This window comes from Aythya fuligula, chromosome 5 (genome assembly GCF_009819795.1).
Source record: "Aythya fuligula isolate bAytFul2 chromosome 5, bAytFul2.pri, whole genome shotgun sequence".
Taxonomy (NCBI): domain Eukaryota; kingdom Metazoa; phylum Chordata; class Aves; order Anseriformes; family Anatidae; genus Aythya; species Aythya fuligula.
The window spans coordinates 35,054,266-35,077,245 of NC_045563.1; the positions used below are offsets into that span (position 1 = coordinate 35,054,266).

Here is a 22,980-nt window from a genome sequence, read left to right on the forward strand (position 1 = left end):
ATGAATTAGTGATTCTGGTTCAATGTGCTCCCACAATAAAAAGATTATGAAAAAAAAAGTGTATTTCGTACCTCAAAATACAAACGCTAGTTTGTTTCAGCTACATGGAAGCTTTTCACAAAGGTGCCAGTAATACTATGACTCATGGAAGAAATAAAGACACTTCAACCTTGAAACTTACCTTGCTGTCCCTGGTACTTGACAAGAAATCGACGCTTCCTTTTTAGCTGCACATAACCTCACTGAGCAACTAACACATATAGGAAATGCTATGATCTGTGCAATCACTCCAACTGTGAAAGCATAACGTCCATCAAGAGACCCTGGTGAATTCTGCATGTTTAAAACAGCTCTATTTTTTATTATTCAACCACATTCTGGGACGATCTATGGGAAAGTGAGGTGGCATGTTGAAATTGTGCAATAAAACTTAACTTCAGGAAAATTATCAAGGGCATTCAACTGCACCACACAAGTCTCTATTTGTTATTAATATAATATTTGTTATTAATAAGATATAATGCTTACATTGTTTATGCTACAGGACTATGTACTAATTTGTAAGTTTGCAGGTATGACATCCTATGCTCCTGCATAGGAAAATGTATAGAATATTGGAAAGTGTGAACCTAGTATAAGGCAAGAGCTTCCAGTTTTAAGTGTATTCACCTACAAGCAAACTATCCTCCTGCAGGCAGCTATCTAGCAACTCTGTTAATAAAAGCATTAAAAAAAAAAATCCAAGTGTTCTCTCTCTTAGTAATAGGAAAGCTTTAGAGTAGTGAGAAATATAAATTGAGAAACTAAACTTACAGTTTGGGGCCTTCCCCCTGCCCATATTTAGAGCCACAACGGTGTAGCTAGATGCTTTTTAGTGCAGAGGCTCCTGTTCAGATAGAAGACAGGAAGCCCGAAATTAGAAACGTAAAAAGACTACATGAACATGTTAAATATTCTAAGAACAAAAAAGTCCCCAAATAACAACAGTAATGTAAAAATACATCATTCTTGGTAATTAATGTTTCTTGTTCAAGGCTTCTTCACTTCATTTCAGTGTACGCCAACAGAAACAGTACTTCAGTGACATACCATTGCTTAGAGTATGTAGTATGCAGAAGGGCAGTTGCACAATGTGATTATGAGACAAGTTCAGTTATGGTATAAATCCCAATCCCAGCTCCACAACAATGAAGTCCAGATCAATGACTAGCACATCTAGTTCTGTTGTGGAAACTGATATTTTCCCCCTCTGTACATTAAGTTTTGAGATACTTAATTTCTATCATGTAATGAATCATTGTGGCATATTGCACTGAACACACATAATTTGCTATTGGTTTGTTTTCACTATACCACTATTATTTCTGCGCATTAACATACTAGAAATATTAAATTGCACATTCAGGCAGTAAAGTGTTGTAATTTAGAATTGGCAAGTCTTCTCCTGATTTTTTTTTTTTGCAACTTAATCTTGAAATAATTCTGTTCCTGTGTGTTGAAAGAAAAAACACTTAAAGGGAAGTTACTTCAAGAACCTCTCAGCAGTATGCAGATTTGTATTCTACCCTGCAACATCACACACACACCCACACACTATATTGTTACCAATGGGGAGCAGTAACGCTAATTTGAGTAATAGCTGACACCAAAAGGTGATTTTTTTAAAGCAACAGCTTGCATTAGAAAAGAGGAAAACCTTGTTGAAGTACTTGCAAAAACCAGACAGTGTAGTGACCATTCCTTCTTCCTTCCATTACAGATGAAAGCCTCAACTTCTAAAATTTAAACTGGAATGTTAATTTTTTTAGTATGTTGCAACAGGATATTTAATTTCATAGATGTCTTCCTCACAGAGATTCTTCCTTTGGTCTCCTTAGGAAGGTTACAAGCTTATGTCCAGTTCATAAATAGTAGTAGAAGATAAATATACAGCTTTAATGGAGAGCAAAAGAAAATAAGCTGAAGTTTCATTACTTGAACTTTCCCTGAAGAATCTCAACAAGCACATCAGGCAACCTGTCTCACAGTAGCATTAGAAAGCATCTGTTGTCTTTAGTCTGTTTAAATACCAATTATGACAGAGAATGATGCATTAGAACAAAAAGCACCCATTAAGTTCACCTCTTCTCTATGTATACTAAAAACAGAACATATTTTGAACTACTTTAGAATTTGGCATTTTTTTTCAGTAAGTGCTGATCCAAAACTATGGGGAGAATGGGGAAGTTGCAGAAAAAAAAGGAAGATTGCAGCATGTCAGTGTGTGAGCTTCATGCAAACTTAAGCATAACATAAAGGGAACATCCAAGCATTAGACTTCAAGGTAAACAGCATTCTGCTGCAGGGATGAGAATGAACACACTGGGATCACATCTGTATTTGCAGGCTTCTAGTGACCCAAAGTGGAAATTTTAAAAGAAACACCCCTAATTTGTGAACACTTCTTGATTCATTGGATTCAGAAAGCAAACATTAATTAAAATTGCATGCTGTACTGCACAAGACTCAAAAAAATGTCAGTCCTTAAATCAAATATATACATTTTTAATATCTGAAATATTTACATGGTGGAACCTTTACACGATCCCATTTGTTAAGAACAGTGTTTTCAAGTGTCCTCTCCAGATACAAAGAACTAGTAACTCAAGGTCACAGTTATGTTTTCTGAACAGGTCAACCTGTATCCTTCAGTTAAATACAATACAGAGATACTGGAACACCTTTACTTAATTTGTTTGCTATTAAGATTTGTGTTTAAAAATTAAAAATGTTTGACAGTTTGCTCCCTGGAACACAGTCCTCCTGCAATCAAGACAGCTCATAGCACATTATTGATTTGTCTTCTTACCTGGGTATGAGATAAAAAATGCAGTTTACAGTACATCTCATCATTTGTATCACATCAGCCTATTTATAAAAATCCATACAAACGATGCAGGAAAATATCACCCTCTTTGTGGACAATAGACTGCTTACAGTAGAAAACAAAAGTCAGGGCTTGTTTTAACAGTATGGATAAAAACAAGACTTCAGTTTTGTTTGAAAATTTATGTTTTAGTTCTTGTCAACTGCTACACTCAGTTACATCTCTGAAGCTTCCCAAGTAGGTGTTTTTTCTTCCTTAAGCTCTAAAAAAAAAAAAAAAAGTTTTTAAAAATAACTTTAAAAAATTTGGATTACTTTGGAGACAGAAGGGCTAATAGAGAAGGGATAAAATGAAATTCAGCAGAAAATAAGCTAGGTTTAAAAAAAATTAAATAGCACTTACTGAATTATGGTCCTGCTCTTGTTTTAACTGAGCTGAGAATAAAAAACTTCCTGCAATTTGCACTTCCTAGGAAAGAAGCAGAGCATCTGCAGGAGATTAACTTCCCAGCTTTACTAGTAACTCTAAATGAGCAATGAAGTACCAAGACTACTTCTGGTTCATGTCAGAATCAGAAGTATAATGGAACTTCTTTTGCAGAGGCAGGTAAGGGACCAGAAGAACACACAAAGCTGTTCTGTGAAAGCAGCTCAAGCCGCTTATTTTTTAAACTGTATTCTGATCATTCCTTAAATAAAAAGAGGGAGAGTAGAGAAAAAAAAAAGCTGATAAATTTGCAGTAAAATCATCCGTCTTCGTCCATAACTGATAATAGTTCCACATTAAGTGCAAGTGTTTTGCAAAATGGGCCTTTTTTTTTTTTTTTTTTTAAATATTTACAAGAATCGAAGTAACATAACAAGATTACCAGAGAGCGTGTACAGTAGCTGCAGCTTATAAAACATACCGGTAATTGTACCTGGTGAATTATAAAGAGAACCAATGCAGGATTTCAGATAACTAACTGAGAAGGGTAAAGGGGGCCTCAAAGCAGAGGACAAAAAAATTCACATTTTCTACATAAAAAAATACAGGTCTCAAGTCTCTGAGAACAGAGAAAATTCAAAGTCTTTGAACGATGGAAAAAAAATTGAAAAATGGAACCCTAGAAGCAAGGAGAATGCTTTATTTCACTAGACCAATCTTCTTGGCTTCTGTCTCGTATATCAACAACCGCCACATTTTGACTATGAAAACTTCAGCTTCTTCATCTAGTACCTGTAGGAAATACACATTTCACAGATTATTTTTTTAGGTTAGGCATTGTAGTAATAAATATTAATCCTAGTAGACATATCAAAGTCTGCCATTTGTAGTCAAAAGAAAGATGACAATACCATTTTTATCAAAGTAGAGCTGATCAAATCAAAGTTAAGCATCTGAGTGAGGCATCAGATAGATTTTATTCATTTTGTCTGTCCTGCATTTATCACCTGGCTTGACTTCAGTATATATCTTATATACTTCATACCTTAATATGACTTTAATTATATACTTGCATAAGGCAGCTTTGAGCACAAAGATATAAAAGCACCACTAATGACTTCCTAATAATGGCTTGGGAAAAGGCAGAGAAATAACAAGCCTGGGAAGAACGTAAAAAAAAAAATGGACACATGAAATTTTCTATAATTCTCTCTTACAGAGAATTAAATCTGCTCATTTTCAGCTTGGAACTTCCTTGGATCCTATTTTATTTAGTAAGTAATCCCTTGATGGGTTTCTCTTCCTTGAGCTTACTATCCAGGCTTCTTTTGAGTCCTTACAGAATTTTAGCACACACAAAACTTCTCAGGAAGTTTCTCATGTTAAACCAAAAACCACCTACTGACTTGTACTGTGAATCTGACTCCTACCAACTTAATGCTTCTAAATTTTCTTTCCAGAAGAGAGGAAACAATCACTACTTAATCACCTTTCAATCTATGAAGACAAGGTGAAGCAGTAGCCTTATTTCATTAAATTTCCTCCTTCTAACACCAAGCAAACAACAAAAACAAAAACCCACAAGTTTTCATAGTCTAAAGAAGATCACCTTTTACTCATTAATTAGGAATAAACCTACTATAACATTAATTATAAAAATCAAGTTACAAGAATGAGAATAAATAGAAGTTCAAGATTCAACAGTAACAGAACTGTACCAGAAACCTCTCTCTAATGTTAGGGACAGAATTTCAACACTTCCAAATACGAAGAAGCCCTCAGCAGCGATCAGTATTTTGTATTTAGATGCCACAACTACAAAGTCATGTCTGTTTTAGCATTACATGTTTAATCAAAACAGCTTTCATAATTCCCTACAATATACACTTTCTATGAACACCAAGTATTTGTTATGGACTCCTAATTCACACACTGACTGCTACCTTCTGCATATCACAGAAGCTATCTCAGTTATACAATTTTTGCTTACCATGGCAACATCATCCAGTATGCTCTGTGGTGAGCTGTGAGCCATAACCTGAAAGGAACAAATATTTTTAGTTTGAAAACTCAAAGTAAATTATTTGAACATATTTGGGAGAAAAAAAAAAAATCAGTCTGTACTTCAAGGATTTTGAATACTTTGTACATGAGGAAGTGTTTCCAATTTATTAGTTTCTAGTATTAGCCAGGGTATCATTAATATTAAACTACATCAGATTCAATCATAGTGAGTACTAGTTTATTGCTCATTACTGAGGATTATGATCCAGCAAACTTCAGAGATTCAACAGGACCTCTGTTTGCTGGCCATCTGTGCATCAGTTAAGCTCTCCTAATTTAAGTAAGCTCCCCTTTATCCAACAGTACATTCCTGATAGAAGACTAAAGCCAAATCTTGAGCAAAATTCTCCCTGTATCACTTTATAACTGAATTTCAAATCTGTCTTTTTAAGCATTTCATAGTATTTTCATTTTTCAGAATCATAACATATCATTTAAGACTAGAAAACAATTTTTATGTTTCTTTTGAATATAATTTAAAAATTTTGCAAATATTCAGCTTCTGCTTTTCACTTTCTACTAACCACCCATGCTACAAAAGTGGTTTTTGAAATTCCCTACCTATGAAACAGCAATAAAGATATTGTGACAGATATAAGAAAGCAAGTTACTAGACTTCTTGTTTCTAACTTGATGGAATAATCTCTGCAGAGTTTACTTTAAACAAGTCATGTAATGGCTAAAAGGTATGGCAGAATGACATCTAATTCTAAATCTAAGGCCTCAGTATTTACTAATGAAGAAACAAAGTATCTAAAAAGCTTTTTAAGAAATTAATCTAGTTAACCTAAAAATTATGCAAAGTCAGCCTACTGGCTTTCCCTGAATTCAGGCATCTTGTTTTTTTTTTTTTTTTTTTTTTTTTTTTTTTTTTTTTTTTTTTTTAAAAGTGTTAACAGCAAATGAATTATTAACTCTGAAATCTAATGGTCAAACTATCAAGCATAAGAGCTGCTTTTATTTCATCAATCCAATCCAGTCCATATGTTTATCTAAGAGAACAGCATCTGACACACACAAATTGTATGCAAGCATGAAAGGAGGTAATCTGTAAAACAGAGTACATACTAACTTCAAGTACATTGACCATTTCTGCACACCAGTATTATATATTTATAGAGAAGATAACAGACTGCCTTCAAAAACAGATATTGCCATCATTGCTGTAGCTTAAAAAGAGAACAATGGACCAAGAAGATACTAACCTTTGAACAAACAAAGTCAACTAGAGTGGCTTCTTCTTCACCAATATATTCTATTATTTTCTTGTTTATCCACGGTCTAATTCGACGTTCCATTAGTGTCTGAAGAAAAAGCACACCGTAATCCATAAGTTTTACTTCCCTGAAACAATACTGGCAGCTAGAACAAACCCTACTGTTTAGTGAAAGATACCTTTTGCTATTAGCTTAGAAAGAACCCAGTGATTTAGAATCAGTATTTCTGACATCTGATCAGAAATGTTTCTAGATGACCCACACACATACACCTTCTATAACACTACTAGACAAATTGAGTCATTACTAGACACCTTATATAACACTACTAAACAATTCAGGAGAGACCAAAACAATAGGCATGCTCATAATAAGTATTAAATGTGGAAAAGAAATATAGTACTCAAGTCTGGTTCCATTTGATGGTGCTACTTAATCCACTGCAGTCCCAGGAATGAGGTGTTCCTATGCAATTCAAAAGTTTGTTTGGAAAGAATTCTGCTTTTTGCAAATTATTAAAAACAAATCAACTTACTGAATCCACAATTGACCAGTCAAGAGGATATGCAAAGAGCTCTGGTTTTGCTGTGGGAATCTTCTCAATGAGACTCTTAATATGTTTGCGTTTTTCTTCTGTATTGACACTGCCTTTAATATTGCTTTTATCTTCATCTCCATAATCCAGGGGTACGAGTTTCCTTTTCCGGGGCACATCATCACTGTCTTCATCATCAAATTTATTGAAAACACTATCCACAGCAAGCTTCTTCCTCTTCACAGCGTTGGGCTGATTAGGACTATTGCAGGCACCTACAAACCATAAGACAGAATTACATATTCATAAAATTCAACTGAAGCTAGTTTGCTCTTCACATATTTCTTGAGGAGTAGCTGTGTTATATAAGTGTCTATGAATGCCAACAAATATTTTAATCTCTCAAAATTTGTTATAAAAATGCCAAGCTCAAACTGAGCTTCTTCAAGATTCCAGGAAAAACAGGCTGCTCTTTTCTACCCTGAAACCAATTAGCATCCCTAACTGAGAGAAAGGGACTACGGCATGAGCTCAAACTCTACCAGAGGCAAAGCACAGAGATGAAAGGTTACTCTGAATCTAATGCTAGGAAAAGTGTTCATCTGTCAACCTAAGAGCACACAGTCACTCTTCATTCAAGATTAAAATGTGAGCTCAAAGTGCAGCCCTGATATTGTTCAACCAAAATATTAAATCATAAATGCACAAGCTCTCTGAAATAAGTATTGCTAATTCTGCTACTCAGAACTTTAAGAACATTGGAAAATTGCTGAAGTGCTAAGAAACTCTGCACTCGTGCTCTATTTGCAACTGTCGTCAGTTCTACTTTAAGAGGTGAAAAACCTCATTTTCGGTTTTCTTCTTTGAAAATTGATCAATAGTATTTGTGAATAAATACAGGCAGTACCTTAATTAAGGTACCTCTAGTACCTTAAATAACATACTTGCATCAATGAAGAGTAGCAAAGAGCTTTCACATAGAATTATTAATCCCAACTCAGAGCTTTTCTTAAAAAAATAGTAAGCCTTGAGGATGACAGAACTTCCCTCTCTCTTCCCCCCCTAGATTTTAGAAGTGATCCATAAAAGGTATCTACTGGACAGCAGAAATCAATCAGACCATCAGGATAACAACAACTTGATAGAATACGTCAAAATGTTCAATATAGCTAGAGAACTGTGTGGCTGCTCATTTTGGCTTTTTTTTTTTTCTTTGATTGTGAACCCATATAGAACATCAAAATAATACGTAAACTTGCCCAGTTTGAGACTAAGTCCTATTTTGGGCCGATGCTCCTCCGGCTGTTGTTGATCAGGTGAATTTTCATGAGGGATAATAATGCCACAGGGAGATTCATCACCGGGTGTGTTAGGGGTTGCATTTCCACTAGCAGAAGAAACAGATGGGGCAGAACTGATTGGTCGTAAAGTTGGTTTAAGGCAGGGCTTTTGTTCAGGCTCCTCCTCTTCTTCCTCTGGCTCTTCTCTTTTTTCTTCTTTTTCTGCTTTTTCCTCCTCTTCTTCCTCAGACTCCGGCTCTTGTTTGATTTGCGGCTGCCTACGCCGCTCAGCCTCCTGCTCCATCTACAATGAAAGAGAATTAGGAAAAAAAGAAACTCTCAAAACCAGCACTGTTTAAAGAGAATCTAAAGGCCCACTGCTTCCCTGGCAGTCTGTTAACAAATACATGCAACTACTGCCATTTTAGTATAAAAAAAATAGTCAATCCACCATTTGTTTTTGAGCTCCATCTAAGCACAGATCTGAAGTTACTTTTCATTTCCAATATTCTTACTGCTTTCCTGGATTATTTTTTATTTAAAGAAAGAAAATACAACAAATATTAACCATCACCTCTTACAAATTTTTGCTTGCTAAATACATTTTTATTTTACTGAATACCAGCAGAATACTAAGGGATGTTTTCCCCTGTCAGACCAACAGCTACTTACCCTCTGGAGTTCTGCATCTGGATCTGGGTGTCCTTCTGCCAGAAGGCGCTGCCTAATTTCTTCTAGTTCTTCCTTTTCCCTTTTCCTATCCCGTTCATCTGCTTCCATCTCTTTCTCCCTGTCTCGTAGCCTCTTCTGAAGAGCACTACCCCTACAAAAGATACAGAATTGGCATTTCAAAGAACATTCCAAATGTGAACATTGTATGACAATACAAGAAACACCCGATAAAAAGGTCTTCCACTAATTAAAAACAAGAGTTTTGTAAGAGCATCTACTGTCCTGTATTTTTCTGTTGCAAAAATACAAGTTCCCTGCATTACTATACGGAATTTACCTCATCATGTTAAAGAGAAAATGTGACTGCCGATCTCCTCAGGAAAAAAATCAAATTTATCAGAATCTGTTCTTGACAAGTACATATTTCTGTAAGACTAATTTGATCCAAGTTTTTAGTTAGTACCATGCTGAAGGATTTTCCCCATCCTTAATACACTTGTTCTTGATACAACTCAGAGCTTCCTTGTAGTGAACTATTTAGAGACATTTCATCCACTCTTCCTGCCCTCTCCACCTTATTTTGTAATTGATCACTTAAGTGGCAGGAAGGAGCAGCTGCTCCCAAGCATTAGCAAGTAGCAATAAAAGGTCTTTTCCTTTTCCCTCTGCCCCTTAATCAAGTAATGCCAAAATAATTAATGTCCCTTACATCACCACCTAATCACTCAAATGTAAGCTTCATGAACCTCTGCCAACAAAACCCACAATTGTGTTAAAATGGTCAATTAATATTTTCTTGCCTGGAATCTATACAAAGACATACCTGTAGTATTTTGGATCATCTCTGTCATCATCATAGTCTTCTAAGAATTCTTTTAACCGTTTGGCTTCTTTTGCCTGCAACAAATTGAAGCATAAGTAATGTTATTTCTGGTTTAAAATCTAGTAATAAATTAACTTGCTAATATTACTATCTGCTGTGCTTCAAAGTACATTTTTTCAGACACAGAAATACCATATGACATCATGCTCAACATTAAAAGCTTGGAGGAAAGGCAGTGAGGGGGAACCTTTGGAGTTATGGCATTTGTCTTCCAAGTAGCTGCTATGCATGATGAAGCTTAACTTCCCTGGAAAACGTTAAATACTTACCTACGACTGGGAAGCAGCAAATTAATTCCTTATTTTGCTTGCTTCTGCAGTTTCTGCTTTATATATTAAACTGTCTTTATCTCAAACCACGAGTTTTCTCGCTTTTACCCTACAAATTCTCTTCTCCATCCCACCGGGAGGGAAGGAGCAAGCAGCTATGTGGGGTTTAGCTGCCTTCTGGAGTTAAAACAGAACACCTCCCAAGCTTCTAGGGCAAAAAAGTTAAATTCCATGTAAACCAAATGTCTTTTTTCTCATTTTTGTTTTATTTTTCCCCATATCTCTTTCCAGTTTCTGCTTTGCAGCAATTCCCACTCCACCTCCTACTTAGAACTCTCTCGTATCTTCTCCCCTTCACTAGGAGAATTATGAAGTGAAATGTTAACACCATCATTTAAAATAATTTCTTCAGCAAAAACCTGTTAGCCTACAGAAGCATCTATTTTTTAAAGCTGTCAGTTCAGACTAGACTTTCAAGTATTACATTGGTAACTGTGGTAATTTCACAACTAATGAACTGAACCCGTAAATTTAGCAGTGTTTAAATATTATAGAAGGTTCAGGCACATGAGTAGGTTGGAAATAAAGACTGGTCTAGTTCCACTGGTAGAAAATGTAGTAGGTTTTGCTAAAAATCTGACAAAAATACAGGTTACAAATGGAGTAGTACATGATAATCAAACCATAGCATTTTCAGCTGCCTCCTTCTCATTCTTTTGCCTTCATAAGATCAAGCTGCTAGGTTTTGTTTTCTAGACTTTCAACGGTACTCCTGCTTTTGTTTGACATCTTTTTCAAGCATAACTGATATTTTTGTATAAAAACAAATCTGCATGTATACAGGATTGATGCTCTGTCACTATCCATAAAGATACCAGCAGACTGTTCTATTCTAAATAGGACACAAAGAACAAGGAGAAAAAAAATCACAGGTAAAACCGAGCCTTACCATTTCCCTCCTCCTTTCTTCTTCTCTTTCAGCCTCTTTTTCATATTCTCTACTTTTCTTCCTTTCTCTAATTTCCCAGTTTTTAAGACGCTACAACAGAAGACACACACTTGTCTCAACATTAAAAACAGCACTACTACATTGAAGTTAGTTTGAATTAATGTTTTGAAAAGTTTACATTAAAATTAGGTAAAATTAGTTATTTATAGTTTAAGACCCTAGAATAAGTCCAATGTTGTTCTGATTAACTGACACACCTGCCCCAGTTCATACAGTCAAGAGATTAAAAGTGTATTAAGAAGAGAGAAGGAATGGTGTATTTTACAGTAGAACAGTTAGTGTCACCCAGCAGAAGTTTTCTTTTTCCTTAAGGAATCTTAGAAATTCCAATCTACCTCTTGATATGCAGCTTCTTTCTCCCGCAGTTTCCTCTCTAGCTTTCGGCGTTCATAGGCATCTTCTTCATCTTCTTCTCGGTCTCTCTTTTTATCTTTCTCTCGTTCTCTTTCTCGTTCTCTTTCCCGTTCTCTCTCACGTTCCCTTTCCCGCTCTCGTTCTCTTTCCCGTTCCCGTTCTCTTTCCCTGTCTCTGCTTTTTTCTCTGAAGGAAGCAAGAAGACCGAATTTAAGTACAGAGCCCTCAATGTCCACTCAATCTAACGATGCCTCTTCAAATGCATAATGCACTATAGTCTTGTGAGCAGTCTTGTGCAATTATACAAGACGTTATAATTAGGCAATACAGCAATAGGCACAGATCAATATTTTAATATATTTAGTTCCTATGTTATCTAAACGTAGTTGTTTGAACACTGCAACCATTAAATACAAGTATCTACAGAAATTAAGCATGAGCACATGGCAACTCATTATGTTAGTAGTTCTCCATAACAAGTAACAGCTACAGATACCACAAAAAGGGTATGCTTAAATAAGTCCTTCATGGCTTGCATGATAACATGAACCCTGCCTATAAGAAACTTAACGTGAAGCAGCTATTTTTCCTACACTGAAGAGGGAAAAAAGCAGCATCTAGAGCCCGACACAATTAGTCATAGTTTAAGACTGAAAGAGGAATACCCTTGCATTAAAAAAAATACACCCAAGAAAAAGGTAAGAAAAAAGTGAAGTAAAGACACTGGAGAACTTCAAGGAGAAATGAAACTACCCACCAAAAGATTTTAAAAAAATCTTGATAAATTGAAAAAAAAATCTTGATAAATTCTTGACAAATAAAAAAAATTATTGATAAAACCAGCATCCAAGCCATAGTTGGAGGGTTGCTTACGGCATATTACAATCGTTATATTCTTGTGCTGTGCAGGAAATAAAGTATTCTTCTCATTTGTATAAAAACAGTATTTCCTAAAATCTTGATTTCCTTTTTTTACACTAATCTTCCAAAAGGACCATTCTTTTTTTTGAATGGCAACTGTTGTCATGAACTATATACATTCAGAAAAGAACACTAGTGAAAAAAAATGAAATAGATAGCAATTAAAGTGTATTTACCTTGATCTGCTCCGATCCTTGTTGCGGTCTGAACTCCTTTCACGATCTCTGTCCCGATCTCTGTCCCGTTCACGGTCTCTGTCCCGGTCTTTAGTTCGGTCACGATCCCTATCTCGCTCCCGTTCACGCTCCCGTTCCTTCTCCTTCTCTCGTTCACGTTCACGCTCCCTCTCTCTTTCACGCTCCCTCCTTTCTCGTTCACGCTCTCGTTCCCTTTCTCTTTCTCTGCGTTCTTTTTCAATTTCCTGTCTTTCTTTCTCCTTTTTGCCTTTTTCCTCCTCCAGTTTCTAAAAACCAACAAGAGAACTTTCATAGTTAATTTTGCAGTTATAGGAACTGGATCTTCCCGGCGCAACACACAAGGCTGGTAATGGAAATACCAAAACCGCCCATTGATTTTAAAATATTAAATAGGGTTTGGTGGGTATCTTTTGGAACTCTTAAGTATGAAATCAAAATGCAGCAATCACAAGACTAGATTTCGTGCAAAAGCATAGATCTACACAGACCAGCAATCTCCAACCTTAGCAGAGCAGGGCTGGCCTCTTATTGTAAGCTGACTAAACTGCACATACACAGTGCACTGCCAGTCATGATTCAAGTGGGCCACAAATTCCACTGGCCCTATAAGCCACTTGGGTACAAACAAAGTGAACTTTCATCTAGAAAAATATATTTCAGTGGAATGCTTACTGGACAGTGTGGGGTTTTTTTGTTTTGTTTTCACAAGAAGTCTTGGCAGACCAAAACCATCCTATATGAAAAGTTGGGTAAAGAAATTTATCCACTTACACATGGTGCATGTGGTTTAACAGTGAAGAGAGCTGCAACCTTTCCCCTTTTCCCTCCCTAAAAAAGTTCTAACAGTTCATTGGTAAGAACTGGACTCTGCAGAATGGAATCCTTAACTTCCACCACTGCAAGATGGAAAGAGTTACAAAAAAAAGGTTGGAAATAGCTCTTTTGAAACACAGAAACTAAAGGGTTACCTGCTACAGTTTTACTAAAAATTGTACAAAATTGCAACTTTTTTTTTTCAATTAGAAACAGTTCCTATGACCAGAATTCCTATAAGACAATAGAAAATACATCAACAGAATGATAGATAAATCCATCCTTGGAAGCAATTGTTATGTGTTAACTTACAGATGCTGTGCTAGGACATGGACCGCCAACACTGGATTAACCTTGCCTATAAGCTATGTTTCTGGGAGGAAGAGCAAGTACACGGTTCACAAATATACCAAATAACAACCAAATATACCAAATTTCAACCTGATGGATGCCAGAATACCACTTTTTTTGAACACATATTGAGCAGAATAAACAGGTTTATCCCCTTTGGCTCCACGTTTACCACCACTGAAATGAAATTAAAAACTGGAACAATCATACAGCATTTTCTCTGTTTTTTTGTTTTTCTTTTCTTTAAACAAAGCATTTAAGACAACTTTAAAAAGCAATCTTACCTGATAAGTGTTCTTCTGCCATAGGCACAGGGACCAGAGAACCGACAAAGGATTACAGAAATAAAGCTAATTCACTAGTGATTAATGTATCCAGTGAAACTATACTGCATTGATAGAACAATACAGGCAAACCAATGTTGGATACATTGAAATCACAAAAGGAAAAAGGGACTAAAAATGGTAGGAAATTGGTAGAAAACTGATATGAAAAACAAAACTTAGGTTCTACAAGGTACACGGGGCTGAAAACCAATTTGTAAAGGACTGTATTTTACAGGAGCTTTACGGTATTAAACCTCAATACGGTCAGATACTAACCTAGGCTGTCAACTTTTAAAAATACAACTTACCTCAAATTTCAAATACTTTTAAAGAAAAGTTTATATACTGAAGTCGTTGATACTTACAGGTTATCTTAGATGTTCCAATAGAAATTTCTTTGGTAGAACTCCTGCTTTTTTGCCATTCAAAAACTTTGTGGTGAGAAAAGAATTTCTCAAGATAGGTTGTTTTTGTTTGTCTTTTCAAAAAATATATTTACACATGTGTAAATACACAAAGTGTTCTGAATTAAAATCCATTTTGTAGACCCGCTTTCTTAAAATCCAATAAAAAAAACGTTTACTTTGTAATCAAAATCTGACCTCAACTTCTATCAGCCTAAACAAGAGGATCTGAAAGGGTAATGGGATGGGAACGGTATCAGGTATATTGAAGTAATGAACAGAAATGAACAGGTAGAAGAATTATAAATCTTACCTTGAGCTCTCTTCAGACTCGTCCGTGCTGTAAATGGACGCCCCCTGCAATGCTGATACCCTGACAGTCTGTGGTTATTGTTTTATAAACTCATACCAAAAACATGCAAAGGTTCACTGTGCTCACTAGCCAGCTGCTAAAGATTCAGCCCCTTTTAAACATATCCAATATACACAATGACTACTTCCAGTTGATTTTTTGATGTTAAGAAACCCCAAAATACCCCTCCAATAATAATAAAGATTAAAGGCAGTAAAATGCCCAAAAGCTTCTGAAACAACGAAGCATGTTTTGTTGTTTTTTTGTTTGTTTGCTTGTTTTTGTTAAGCATATAACTTGTTTGTATGTCAATACCAGTGACTTGCTGGGGCTTGGAATTTAACACAATTCTACTGAAGTTTCACCAGGAACCAGTTTTGCATTCAATTGCTGAGCTTCTCCAGATGATTTCTTCTAGAGTTTTTCCCCACATTTTCATCTCCAACAACTTCAGTCAAGTGAAAAACTGAGTAAGTATACATCCAACAATGTGTAGTCACTTGTGTTTACATGGATAAAGTTGCGTGAAAACATGGTACCATCCCCAGTGACTGCATGTGGTAAAGCTGAATAACACGGGCATACTCCACCTTGCTGTAGCTTCAAGGTTTTCATTAACGTTGATTTAGGGATATTGATATTTCCCTACACCAAGGACCATTCCAGTCTCATTGGGGAAAAAATAATACCAACTTTAAGCTGAACATTAAAACAAGAACATTACATGCATATTTTCCTTACTACCTATAAGTACTATTTTCCATAGCAGAAACATTCACAGATGCAATAGCATTAATGGAAACTTCTGTACGTGGGAACTGAGGTGGGATTTGATGTGCACAAACATTTCCAAGCCAGTTACCCCTTTGCATATTTTTCTGAGGGGGCATCCATAAGTATAATAAAAAACAGAAGCTCATACTTACATCCTATTCCATGTTACTTTCCAAGCTGTGAGTTTCATCTTGCATTAGTCACCATATGATCTCTATCATAATGGTGGGGGTCAATGAATAGATTAGCTTTATGGGAATTTACAGTTCTTCCATGCATCTAAAGTTTGGTAAGTCTGGTAACCACTGACCTACTTTTAATCTTTCCCCCACTCTTAAACTTAGAACTATTAAAATAAAAGACTTAAATTTATTCAAGTTTCAACTCTTCATAAAATCTTGGATTATGTTATAAATCTACCTACAGAAACACACTCAAGTGTATGTCTTATACTGCAGCCCCGTTTAGCCTTTAGTTATAAATATCTTGACTTAATGTATGTGTAGAAACTTAAGTTGCCTTTACTCATGATAAAGTGAGAAGACTGCAAAATAATCAGTAGCAATCAGAAGTCTTAGCATAAAGATGTCAAGGGCCACTTTAACGTGGTATTTGTCTTTTGACTGGTAAAGAACTACATGTATATTAAACCTAATATAAACATCATTTTAAGTGACATTGCAACGTACGGCTATATTTTTTATAATAGTGGTTTTTTGGATTTTGAAAAAGCCTAATTTGTATTAAGCGCAAAAACAAGAATACTACCTTGTGTGTGTCTCTGAATTTACTGATCTCTCTTGATATCAGGTCTCTTTTGTCTTCCTCCATTTCTATAGCATTTATATCCTCCTAAAAAACAAGGGGGACAGGAGGAAAAGCATTAAGAGCCATTTGTAAAGACATAGGAGAACAAGAGAAAAGCTGAAGGTTAGAAGTTTTCAACCAGTCTTGTAAGAGATAAATAAAGTCCTTCTGCAGTACCAAACCTGACAGTCTGATGTTAATGAGTGAAAAAAAAATAAAATAAAAAAATCAGATGGACAAGAGTCACAAATCTGGCAACTAGCAGTAAACATAGTCATTGTCAAAGCCTACAATGTAAACGAACCTTGGTGATGAGTGGATAAGGTATCAGTGGGGCCACTGGAAATCTGCGGAAAATCTGCGGAAAAATCCACGGAGATTTTTTTTTTTAAAAATAGATTGCACACTACTCTGAAAAACAATGTTTTGTATGTTTGTACTATAAAGCAATATTGTGTTGCTGTGATCTTATTTCTCGATTCAACAAAATTACAGAAGAACCTCGCTAATTCTCCCTTCTCTGAACTACCTCAATAGATAGTGAGGTCTCATATTAGGAAGACTTCACTGAATTGTGAAGTATACTAGAGGATATTAGTATGCTATGAGAACATCACAAGCAAGACTAAGCTACACTTGCCAATATAAACAATCAGGATACTTGTGGTGCATTAAGTCTTGATTTCATTTACTCGCTAATTCGCAAAATTTGGTAAATTGCACCTACTAACTAATAGTGCGAATTAGCGAGGTTCCCCCGTGCTTGAAATAGAAGACCAGATTCCACTCACTCTGTTCCCCACACACATTTTCAACTCCCCCACATCAGTCATGCCTTCATCCAGAAGAACTAACAGACTCAGTTGCTAACACCATTGGGAGTCTTCTTCACCCCCAAGCCCTTCAGGGGACAACAGCCCCGAAGCTAGCAAGCTTCCCCACCCCCCTAACATACATATATATGTGCAGCCATCTTCCCTTTCCCCCCACCCCACAGTCCTTCTCTCCTCTCCCCATTATGGCCAAGAGAGCAATGAGCTAGGACCATCTCTTCACTCCCACCTCTATCCACACAGGCCAAAGATGGCAACTTTCAAGTTCCTTTTCCTCCTTCCCAATATGGGAGGGATGATGGGGTGTAATTGCAACCCACATTCACTAAGATCGTATTTGTCTACTTGACTAGCTCAGATTGGTCAAATTCTACATCATACAGAGCTAGCAGAAACTCTCCATCCCAGTGACTCAGCACTCAGTTCTTTCAAGACTGCGATGGCCTCTTACAGTATGTAACTATCTGTCATTCATGGCCATATATGTACCCACAGAACAATAAACATTTTAACAATGCTTGTAACAAAAAACACAGCTGGTATCATTAGACAGCAACTCATTTGTAAGTTCTCAACCAAGAAAGCATCTTCTCCCAAAGGAAGGGAGAGAAAAGAAAGACAAATTCTCAGCTCAGCACTCCTGTTCTTCAGGTTAGCCATAGCTAACAATGCTGTGGGGCAGATACACTCACTCCCTAAGGGAGATACTGCTTCTTGCACCATGCTTAAACCCCATAAGCATTTGAAACTGAATTATTGCCTTGGAATAGGTACTTTGCAGAAGGCTTTAGTGAGTAAATATCTCAGTCAAAGAATTGTCCAATCTTTCATATTAGGTGCAAATGGCAAGTGTCAGAGCCCATTTTCCCACGGTTAGAAATTTGGCTGGAAAAGCTAAGTCTGAGTTTGCTCATTCTTACTCCCTCTTCTCCAGAGTTTGTTTTCATCCATAAAAAGCTCATCCACAGAAGCAGGTCTAAACCAGAACATTCATTCCTGCTTAACATTTTTTTCGCATTACACAATATAGGAAAACCAGATGATCAAATCCAGCCAAATTGACACATGCGTGTAAAAGTAATTTTGTAAGTAGCAAGATAACAATATGCCTTTCATCCCTGAAGGATCCCTCCAAAGTCTGTGAGGCATACATATATACAGCTAATGAAGTTCATCCACATCTGGAGAGACAGCTGCAGGCAGTTGGATCAAGGCGCACTACAAGAATGCACACTAAAAGCAAGAGAGGAAGAATTTCATCAAAAACTACCAGAGCAAATCCTTGCCATTACCAAAGTGCCCTGGCATCTTTCAATGGAAACACAAGGTACGCAGAAACTTTTTACAGTTTTTTGTCAAGTTCTCATCTGAAAAGCCTAAATGCACATACAGTTTCAACTGCACTAAATTCAGCATTTCCACCTTCAGAGGGATGAAAGGTTGATTCAAACCTGCCCAGATTCAAACCTGGCAGTCCAAGAAGGCTAGTTGCTTAGATCCCTAAACCATCCCAAAGAGATGGTGTCTATAACTGACTAGCTTTCAGCATAGAACATGAAACTGCTGCTGACATCAAAGCTTGTTGATTTGTTTTCTCATCAGAAGTTTAGGGTTAAAGTGTTTGCACAAGGTTTGGCCATTATATAAAGGTGAGTTGAAGAAAAAATCTGTTTTGTCCAAAATCAAAACACATACGTCCTCCTTCTTTTCCTTTTTCTTCTTCCTGGGGTGAGAGTCAGATTCCTGGGAGGGGGCATTGAGCTCGCTGGAATATTCTCGTATTAAGACTTCAATGGCCCCTTTAATTATCTGATCTCTTCTCTTCGTTTCCTCATCCAGTGCTTCATCATCATCATTTGTGGTCTCTGGTCTGGTGTTCTAAGGAAAAACAGCAAAGTAACAGAAATCAACAAATTAAGAATAATATTAGTTTTATTTCAGAAGTTCACCTTTGGTCATCATTATTTAATAAATGCTATAGGTGAACAACTAAAGGCTCTACAAGTAGTTATCAATTGCATTATTTTACCCAGACCTTTTCACAAAAGCAGTAACATGGCGACCACGCAGCTTTACGTGTGGAATGACAGCAGAAAACAACTGCAGGATTGCATACTAAAACAGAACAGATTAAGGAGGAAGACAGGAAAAGAGGAGAGAGCGCACACAGAGAGGCAATGACTATAGTCCATCTCCTGATCAAAAGTTTCTGCCCTGCTTCCTTCAGAACTTTTAAGTCATTTCAATAGCAGTTCCTCAATGCCTACTATTTAAGCACCATGCAATACAAATGCCTAACTGTAACTTTAAAATTGCAACTTATAAAGGGAGAACTATATTAGAGAAACATTGTTAGAGAAACTACTCCTCCACAAACAATTTTCTTAGTATTGTTGATTAATTACTTCACAGGTTCTCTCATCTTTTTGATGCTTTCCACTTTGTAGCAAGGAAAGGAACAAACAAGACGTGCATTTCACTAAACATTATCTGAAAGGGTAAACATTAAACATTATCTGAAACACTAAAGGGTAAACACTAAACATTATCTGAAAGGGTAAAACACCGATCTGCATACCAAGTAAGGTAACCCACCTCTCAATCCCTTCAACCTTTCAAAAAAAATGGAATCTCACCTGAGAATCCAGCTGGGTATCTTGTCAAGCAACAGGTGGTAGATGGAGTGAGGGGGAGGGAAAGGTCTGATAGAGCAGCAGCTAAGAATGAGGGGAAAGGGAGGGTTCAGTTGGTTTTTAAAAGGCTGCCAGGCCAAGGAGGATGGGCTGAAAAGAGCTAGAAGGCAGTGACAGGGTGTGGAATTGTAGAGCTCCAAGGAGAAGTGATCACAGGGAGGAATTAATTTGATAAAGGTTCACTTGCTGTGCTTCTAAGAAATCACGTTGTATTATAAGTTTATTTCTTAAAAAAAAAAGATTAAAGAAAAATGTTGCAACTTTCGGATGTGTGGCACCAGGATACTAATGAAGGTATGAAAGGAACCACAAGCAGGATGATTAAAATACATGTTTATCAAAATTCCTCAGCAATTCACAGCCTTTCCTGGCTCCAAATGGCTCTTTGATGGTGATGGTGCTCATCTCACTCTAATTCTACATTTCCATACAATCACCATCCACTGATGTCTTCCGCAAAATACAACTTCAAAGCCACAAACAGTAGCCTCCAGTTTATTACATCAATTGCCCAACAACCCCCAGGAGCTCACAGAAAACAAAGTTCATGAAACGTAGAAAAAGCTTCACTGGTGCTTTAAGCTTCAGCTGTGAAGCATGGCATTACAAGTGATGCCAACAGGAAAAAAGGAAGCCTGCAGCCAAATCAAACCCCTATCTAGATTAACAGCTAATATATTAAGCCATTCAAAATGCATGAAGTTAGCACTCTCCTTTATTGAGGTACTGCATTTAATACCATATGCTGGGTACACAGGCAAAAGCACCAAGTGCTTCCAGTCATCACTATGCCTCTAGCTCTGGCTAAATAAAATAAAATGAAAGTACATGTGTTCACACTGTACTTTACACACCGTTATAAGCAAGTCTAAGACTTCTAAAAATTGACTTGCTAGTGTGATTCGTATTTTCAGTTTCCTGAACAAGAGCTTCTTCTCACTTTTGTTTTACAGTCGGTACTTATTTTAAGTACCAAATACCTTAATGCATCCATAGGGCTTGCTCTGGAACTATTTTAAAGTTCAACAACTTGATTGTGATGTGCGATACATTATTTCAGCAAAAATAGACAAAATTAATTTTAACAGAAATTTGGCAGTTGACTGCCCACTGCCTGGTAACTGCATCTTCTACTGAACGATGTGCTCCTTTCCTTTTCATTAGTTTGTTCCAGAAGATCATCAGCAGAGGGGAAAGAACAAACAACTACTTTGCTAACTCTGGAAGAGTAACTAGTTCTAGCATTTATAAACTTTTAAAGAGTTTCTAAACCAAACTGAAGCAACAGAATAAGGGATGGCATGTATTACTGGACTTTAGAATGAACTAGAAATTAATTCTAGATATCCAGTAGTAGTTTACAAAGATGTTTGAATAAATTAAGCTTCAGTCATGATCAGCAATGTGCCCTGGCAGCCAATAGACAACCTGGGGCTCAGTAAGCACAGCCTAGCTAACCATTCAAAAGAAGCGACTGTCCCACTATAATCAGCATTGGTGCAGCCTTACCTCGAGTACTGTTCACACTTTTATTCTCTTCCATACAGAATAGACATAAAAAATAGTAGAATGTGTACAAAGGATGGTACCAAAGATGATGAACAGACTTGAGGGCATTGCTATGAAGGAGCAGCTGAGGATACTTGGTTTGTTCAGCTTATAGAAGTGAAGCCTGAGGAGTGACCTCATTGCTATCTACAAATTTCTCACAAGTGGGAGAACAGGAGGAGGTATGTATCTTTTCTTGCTGGTGACCAGCAATGGAATGGCTTAAAACTGCATTAGGGAAAGTTCAGATCGGATGCTAGGAAAGGAAGTTCTTCAATGAGAGGGTGGGTAAGGCACTGGAACAGACTCCTCAAAGGAAGTGCTCATGGCCCCAGTACTGTTGGTGTTGAAAAAGTATTTGTATGTACAACACTTGTAGACGCATAATTTAACTCTTAAGTTGCCCTGTGCAAAATCAGGAATTGGACTCGATCTTCATGTGTCTGTTCTTAATCAGGGTATTTTATGATTCTATGATCATACAAGTTAAATGAAGCTAATCTGTGCAATGACATTCTAAAATATACGCTGCTCTGTAAGTTTACACAGAAGAGAGAAAACTATTTAAAATGTATTAACCACATATGCAGAGTAACTCAAACATTTGTAGTAAACATGGTGAAAGTTTTCAAGAGTGCTGCTGAACTAAGAGCTTACACTTCACTGTCTTTCAACTTATCTTTAGACTCATTCATGTGATTCTGGCAAAACCAAACAGCAGAGACAAGAAAGGAAATCAGGAGACCTGCTCACTGTCTGATCTAGCGAGTATGTTACTTAGCCCTCCTGCCAAAATACTACAAATCATACATTATATACGTACCCCATTAGAGGCCTTTCTCTTTGCTTTCCATTCGTCTAGCTGAGCCTTTGTCTTTGCATCAACTTTGACTAGCAGCTTCTTCTCTCCAATCTGGAGGTCATGGAGTAGTCTCAATGCCCGTAGTGTGGATTCTGGTTCTTTGTACTCACAAAATCCAAAGGCTGAAATGAATGATTGAAATGAGAAGCAGAAGCGCTAAAACTCTTCAGGTAATTAACTTCAAATAAACAAACAACCCATGTGTTTTGAGTCAATACATTTTGAACACAGGCATTTTGCTATTTAAGACCAGGAATACACATAAAAAACAGTCAGCAAGATAACTCATTGCATTAATCTTTGGAATAATTAATGGCCCAGTGAATAAAATATAAGCAATGAATACACTATATTTATATGGCTTTTGACATGACCTTAATTAACGAATGCCATCTATATAAAGACATGTCTTAGGTAGATTTGCAATTGTCTGAAGACCAAGGATGTCAATCAACACTTCACTGTTAAATGAGAGCATTTCAAACCAGGCTCTTCACAACAAGTACATAAAATTGTGAGACAGA

General features: G+C 36.7%; 1 protein-coding gene across 3 annotated transcripts in view; it reads right to left on the reverse strand.

The window, feature by feature from the left end:
- Positions 1–2,523: 2,523 nt before the first annotated feature.
- The window catches only part of RBM25 (RNA binding motif protein 25), a 32,576-nt gene continuing 12,119 nt past the window's right edge, over positions 2,524–22,980 (reverse strand). For 2 of the 3 annotated variants that reach the window (XM_032188011.1, XM_032188012.1), the window contains exons 6-19: positions 22,418–22,578; positions 19,049–19,231; positions 16,825–16,878; positions 16,482–16,565; positions 12,673–12,959; positions 11,557–11,761; positions 11,162–11,251; positions 9,884–9,957; positions 9,061–9,211; positions 8,368–8,692; positions 7,109–7,383; positions 6,562–6,660; positions 5,283–5,330; positions 2,524–4,084 (exon numbers count right to left, since the gene is read on the reverse strand). In XM_032188011.1, the coding sequence (XP_032043902.1) occupies positions 3,992–4,084; positions 5,283–5,330; positions 6,562–6,660; positions 7,109–7,383; positions 8,368–8,692; positions 9,061–9,211; positions 9,884–9,957; positions 11,162–11,251; positions 11,557–11,761; positions 12,673–12,959; positions 16,482–16,565; positions 16,825–16,878; positions 19,049–19,231; positions 22,418–22,578 (2,129 nt within the window). In that variant the 3' untranslated portion in view covers positions 2,524–3,991. The remainder of the gene's footprint in view (positions 4,085–5,282; positions 5,331–6,561; positions 6,661–7,108; positions 7,384–8,367; positions 8,693–9,060; positions 9,212–9,883; positions 9,958–11,161; positions 11,252–11,556; positions 11,762–12,672; positions 12,960–16,481; positions 16,566–16,824; positions 16,879–19,048; positions 19,232–22,417; positions 22,579–22,980) is intronic. The other variant, XM_032188013.1, reaches the window with a different exon arrangement.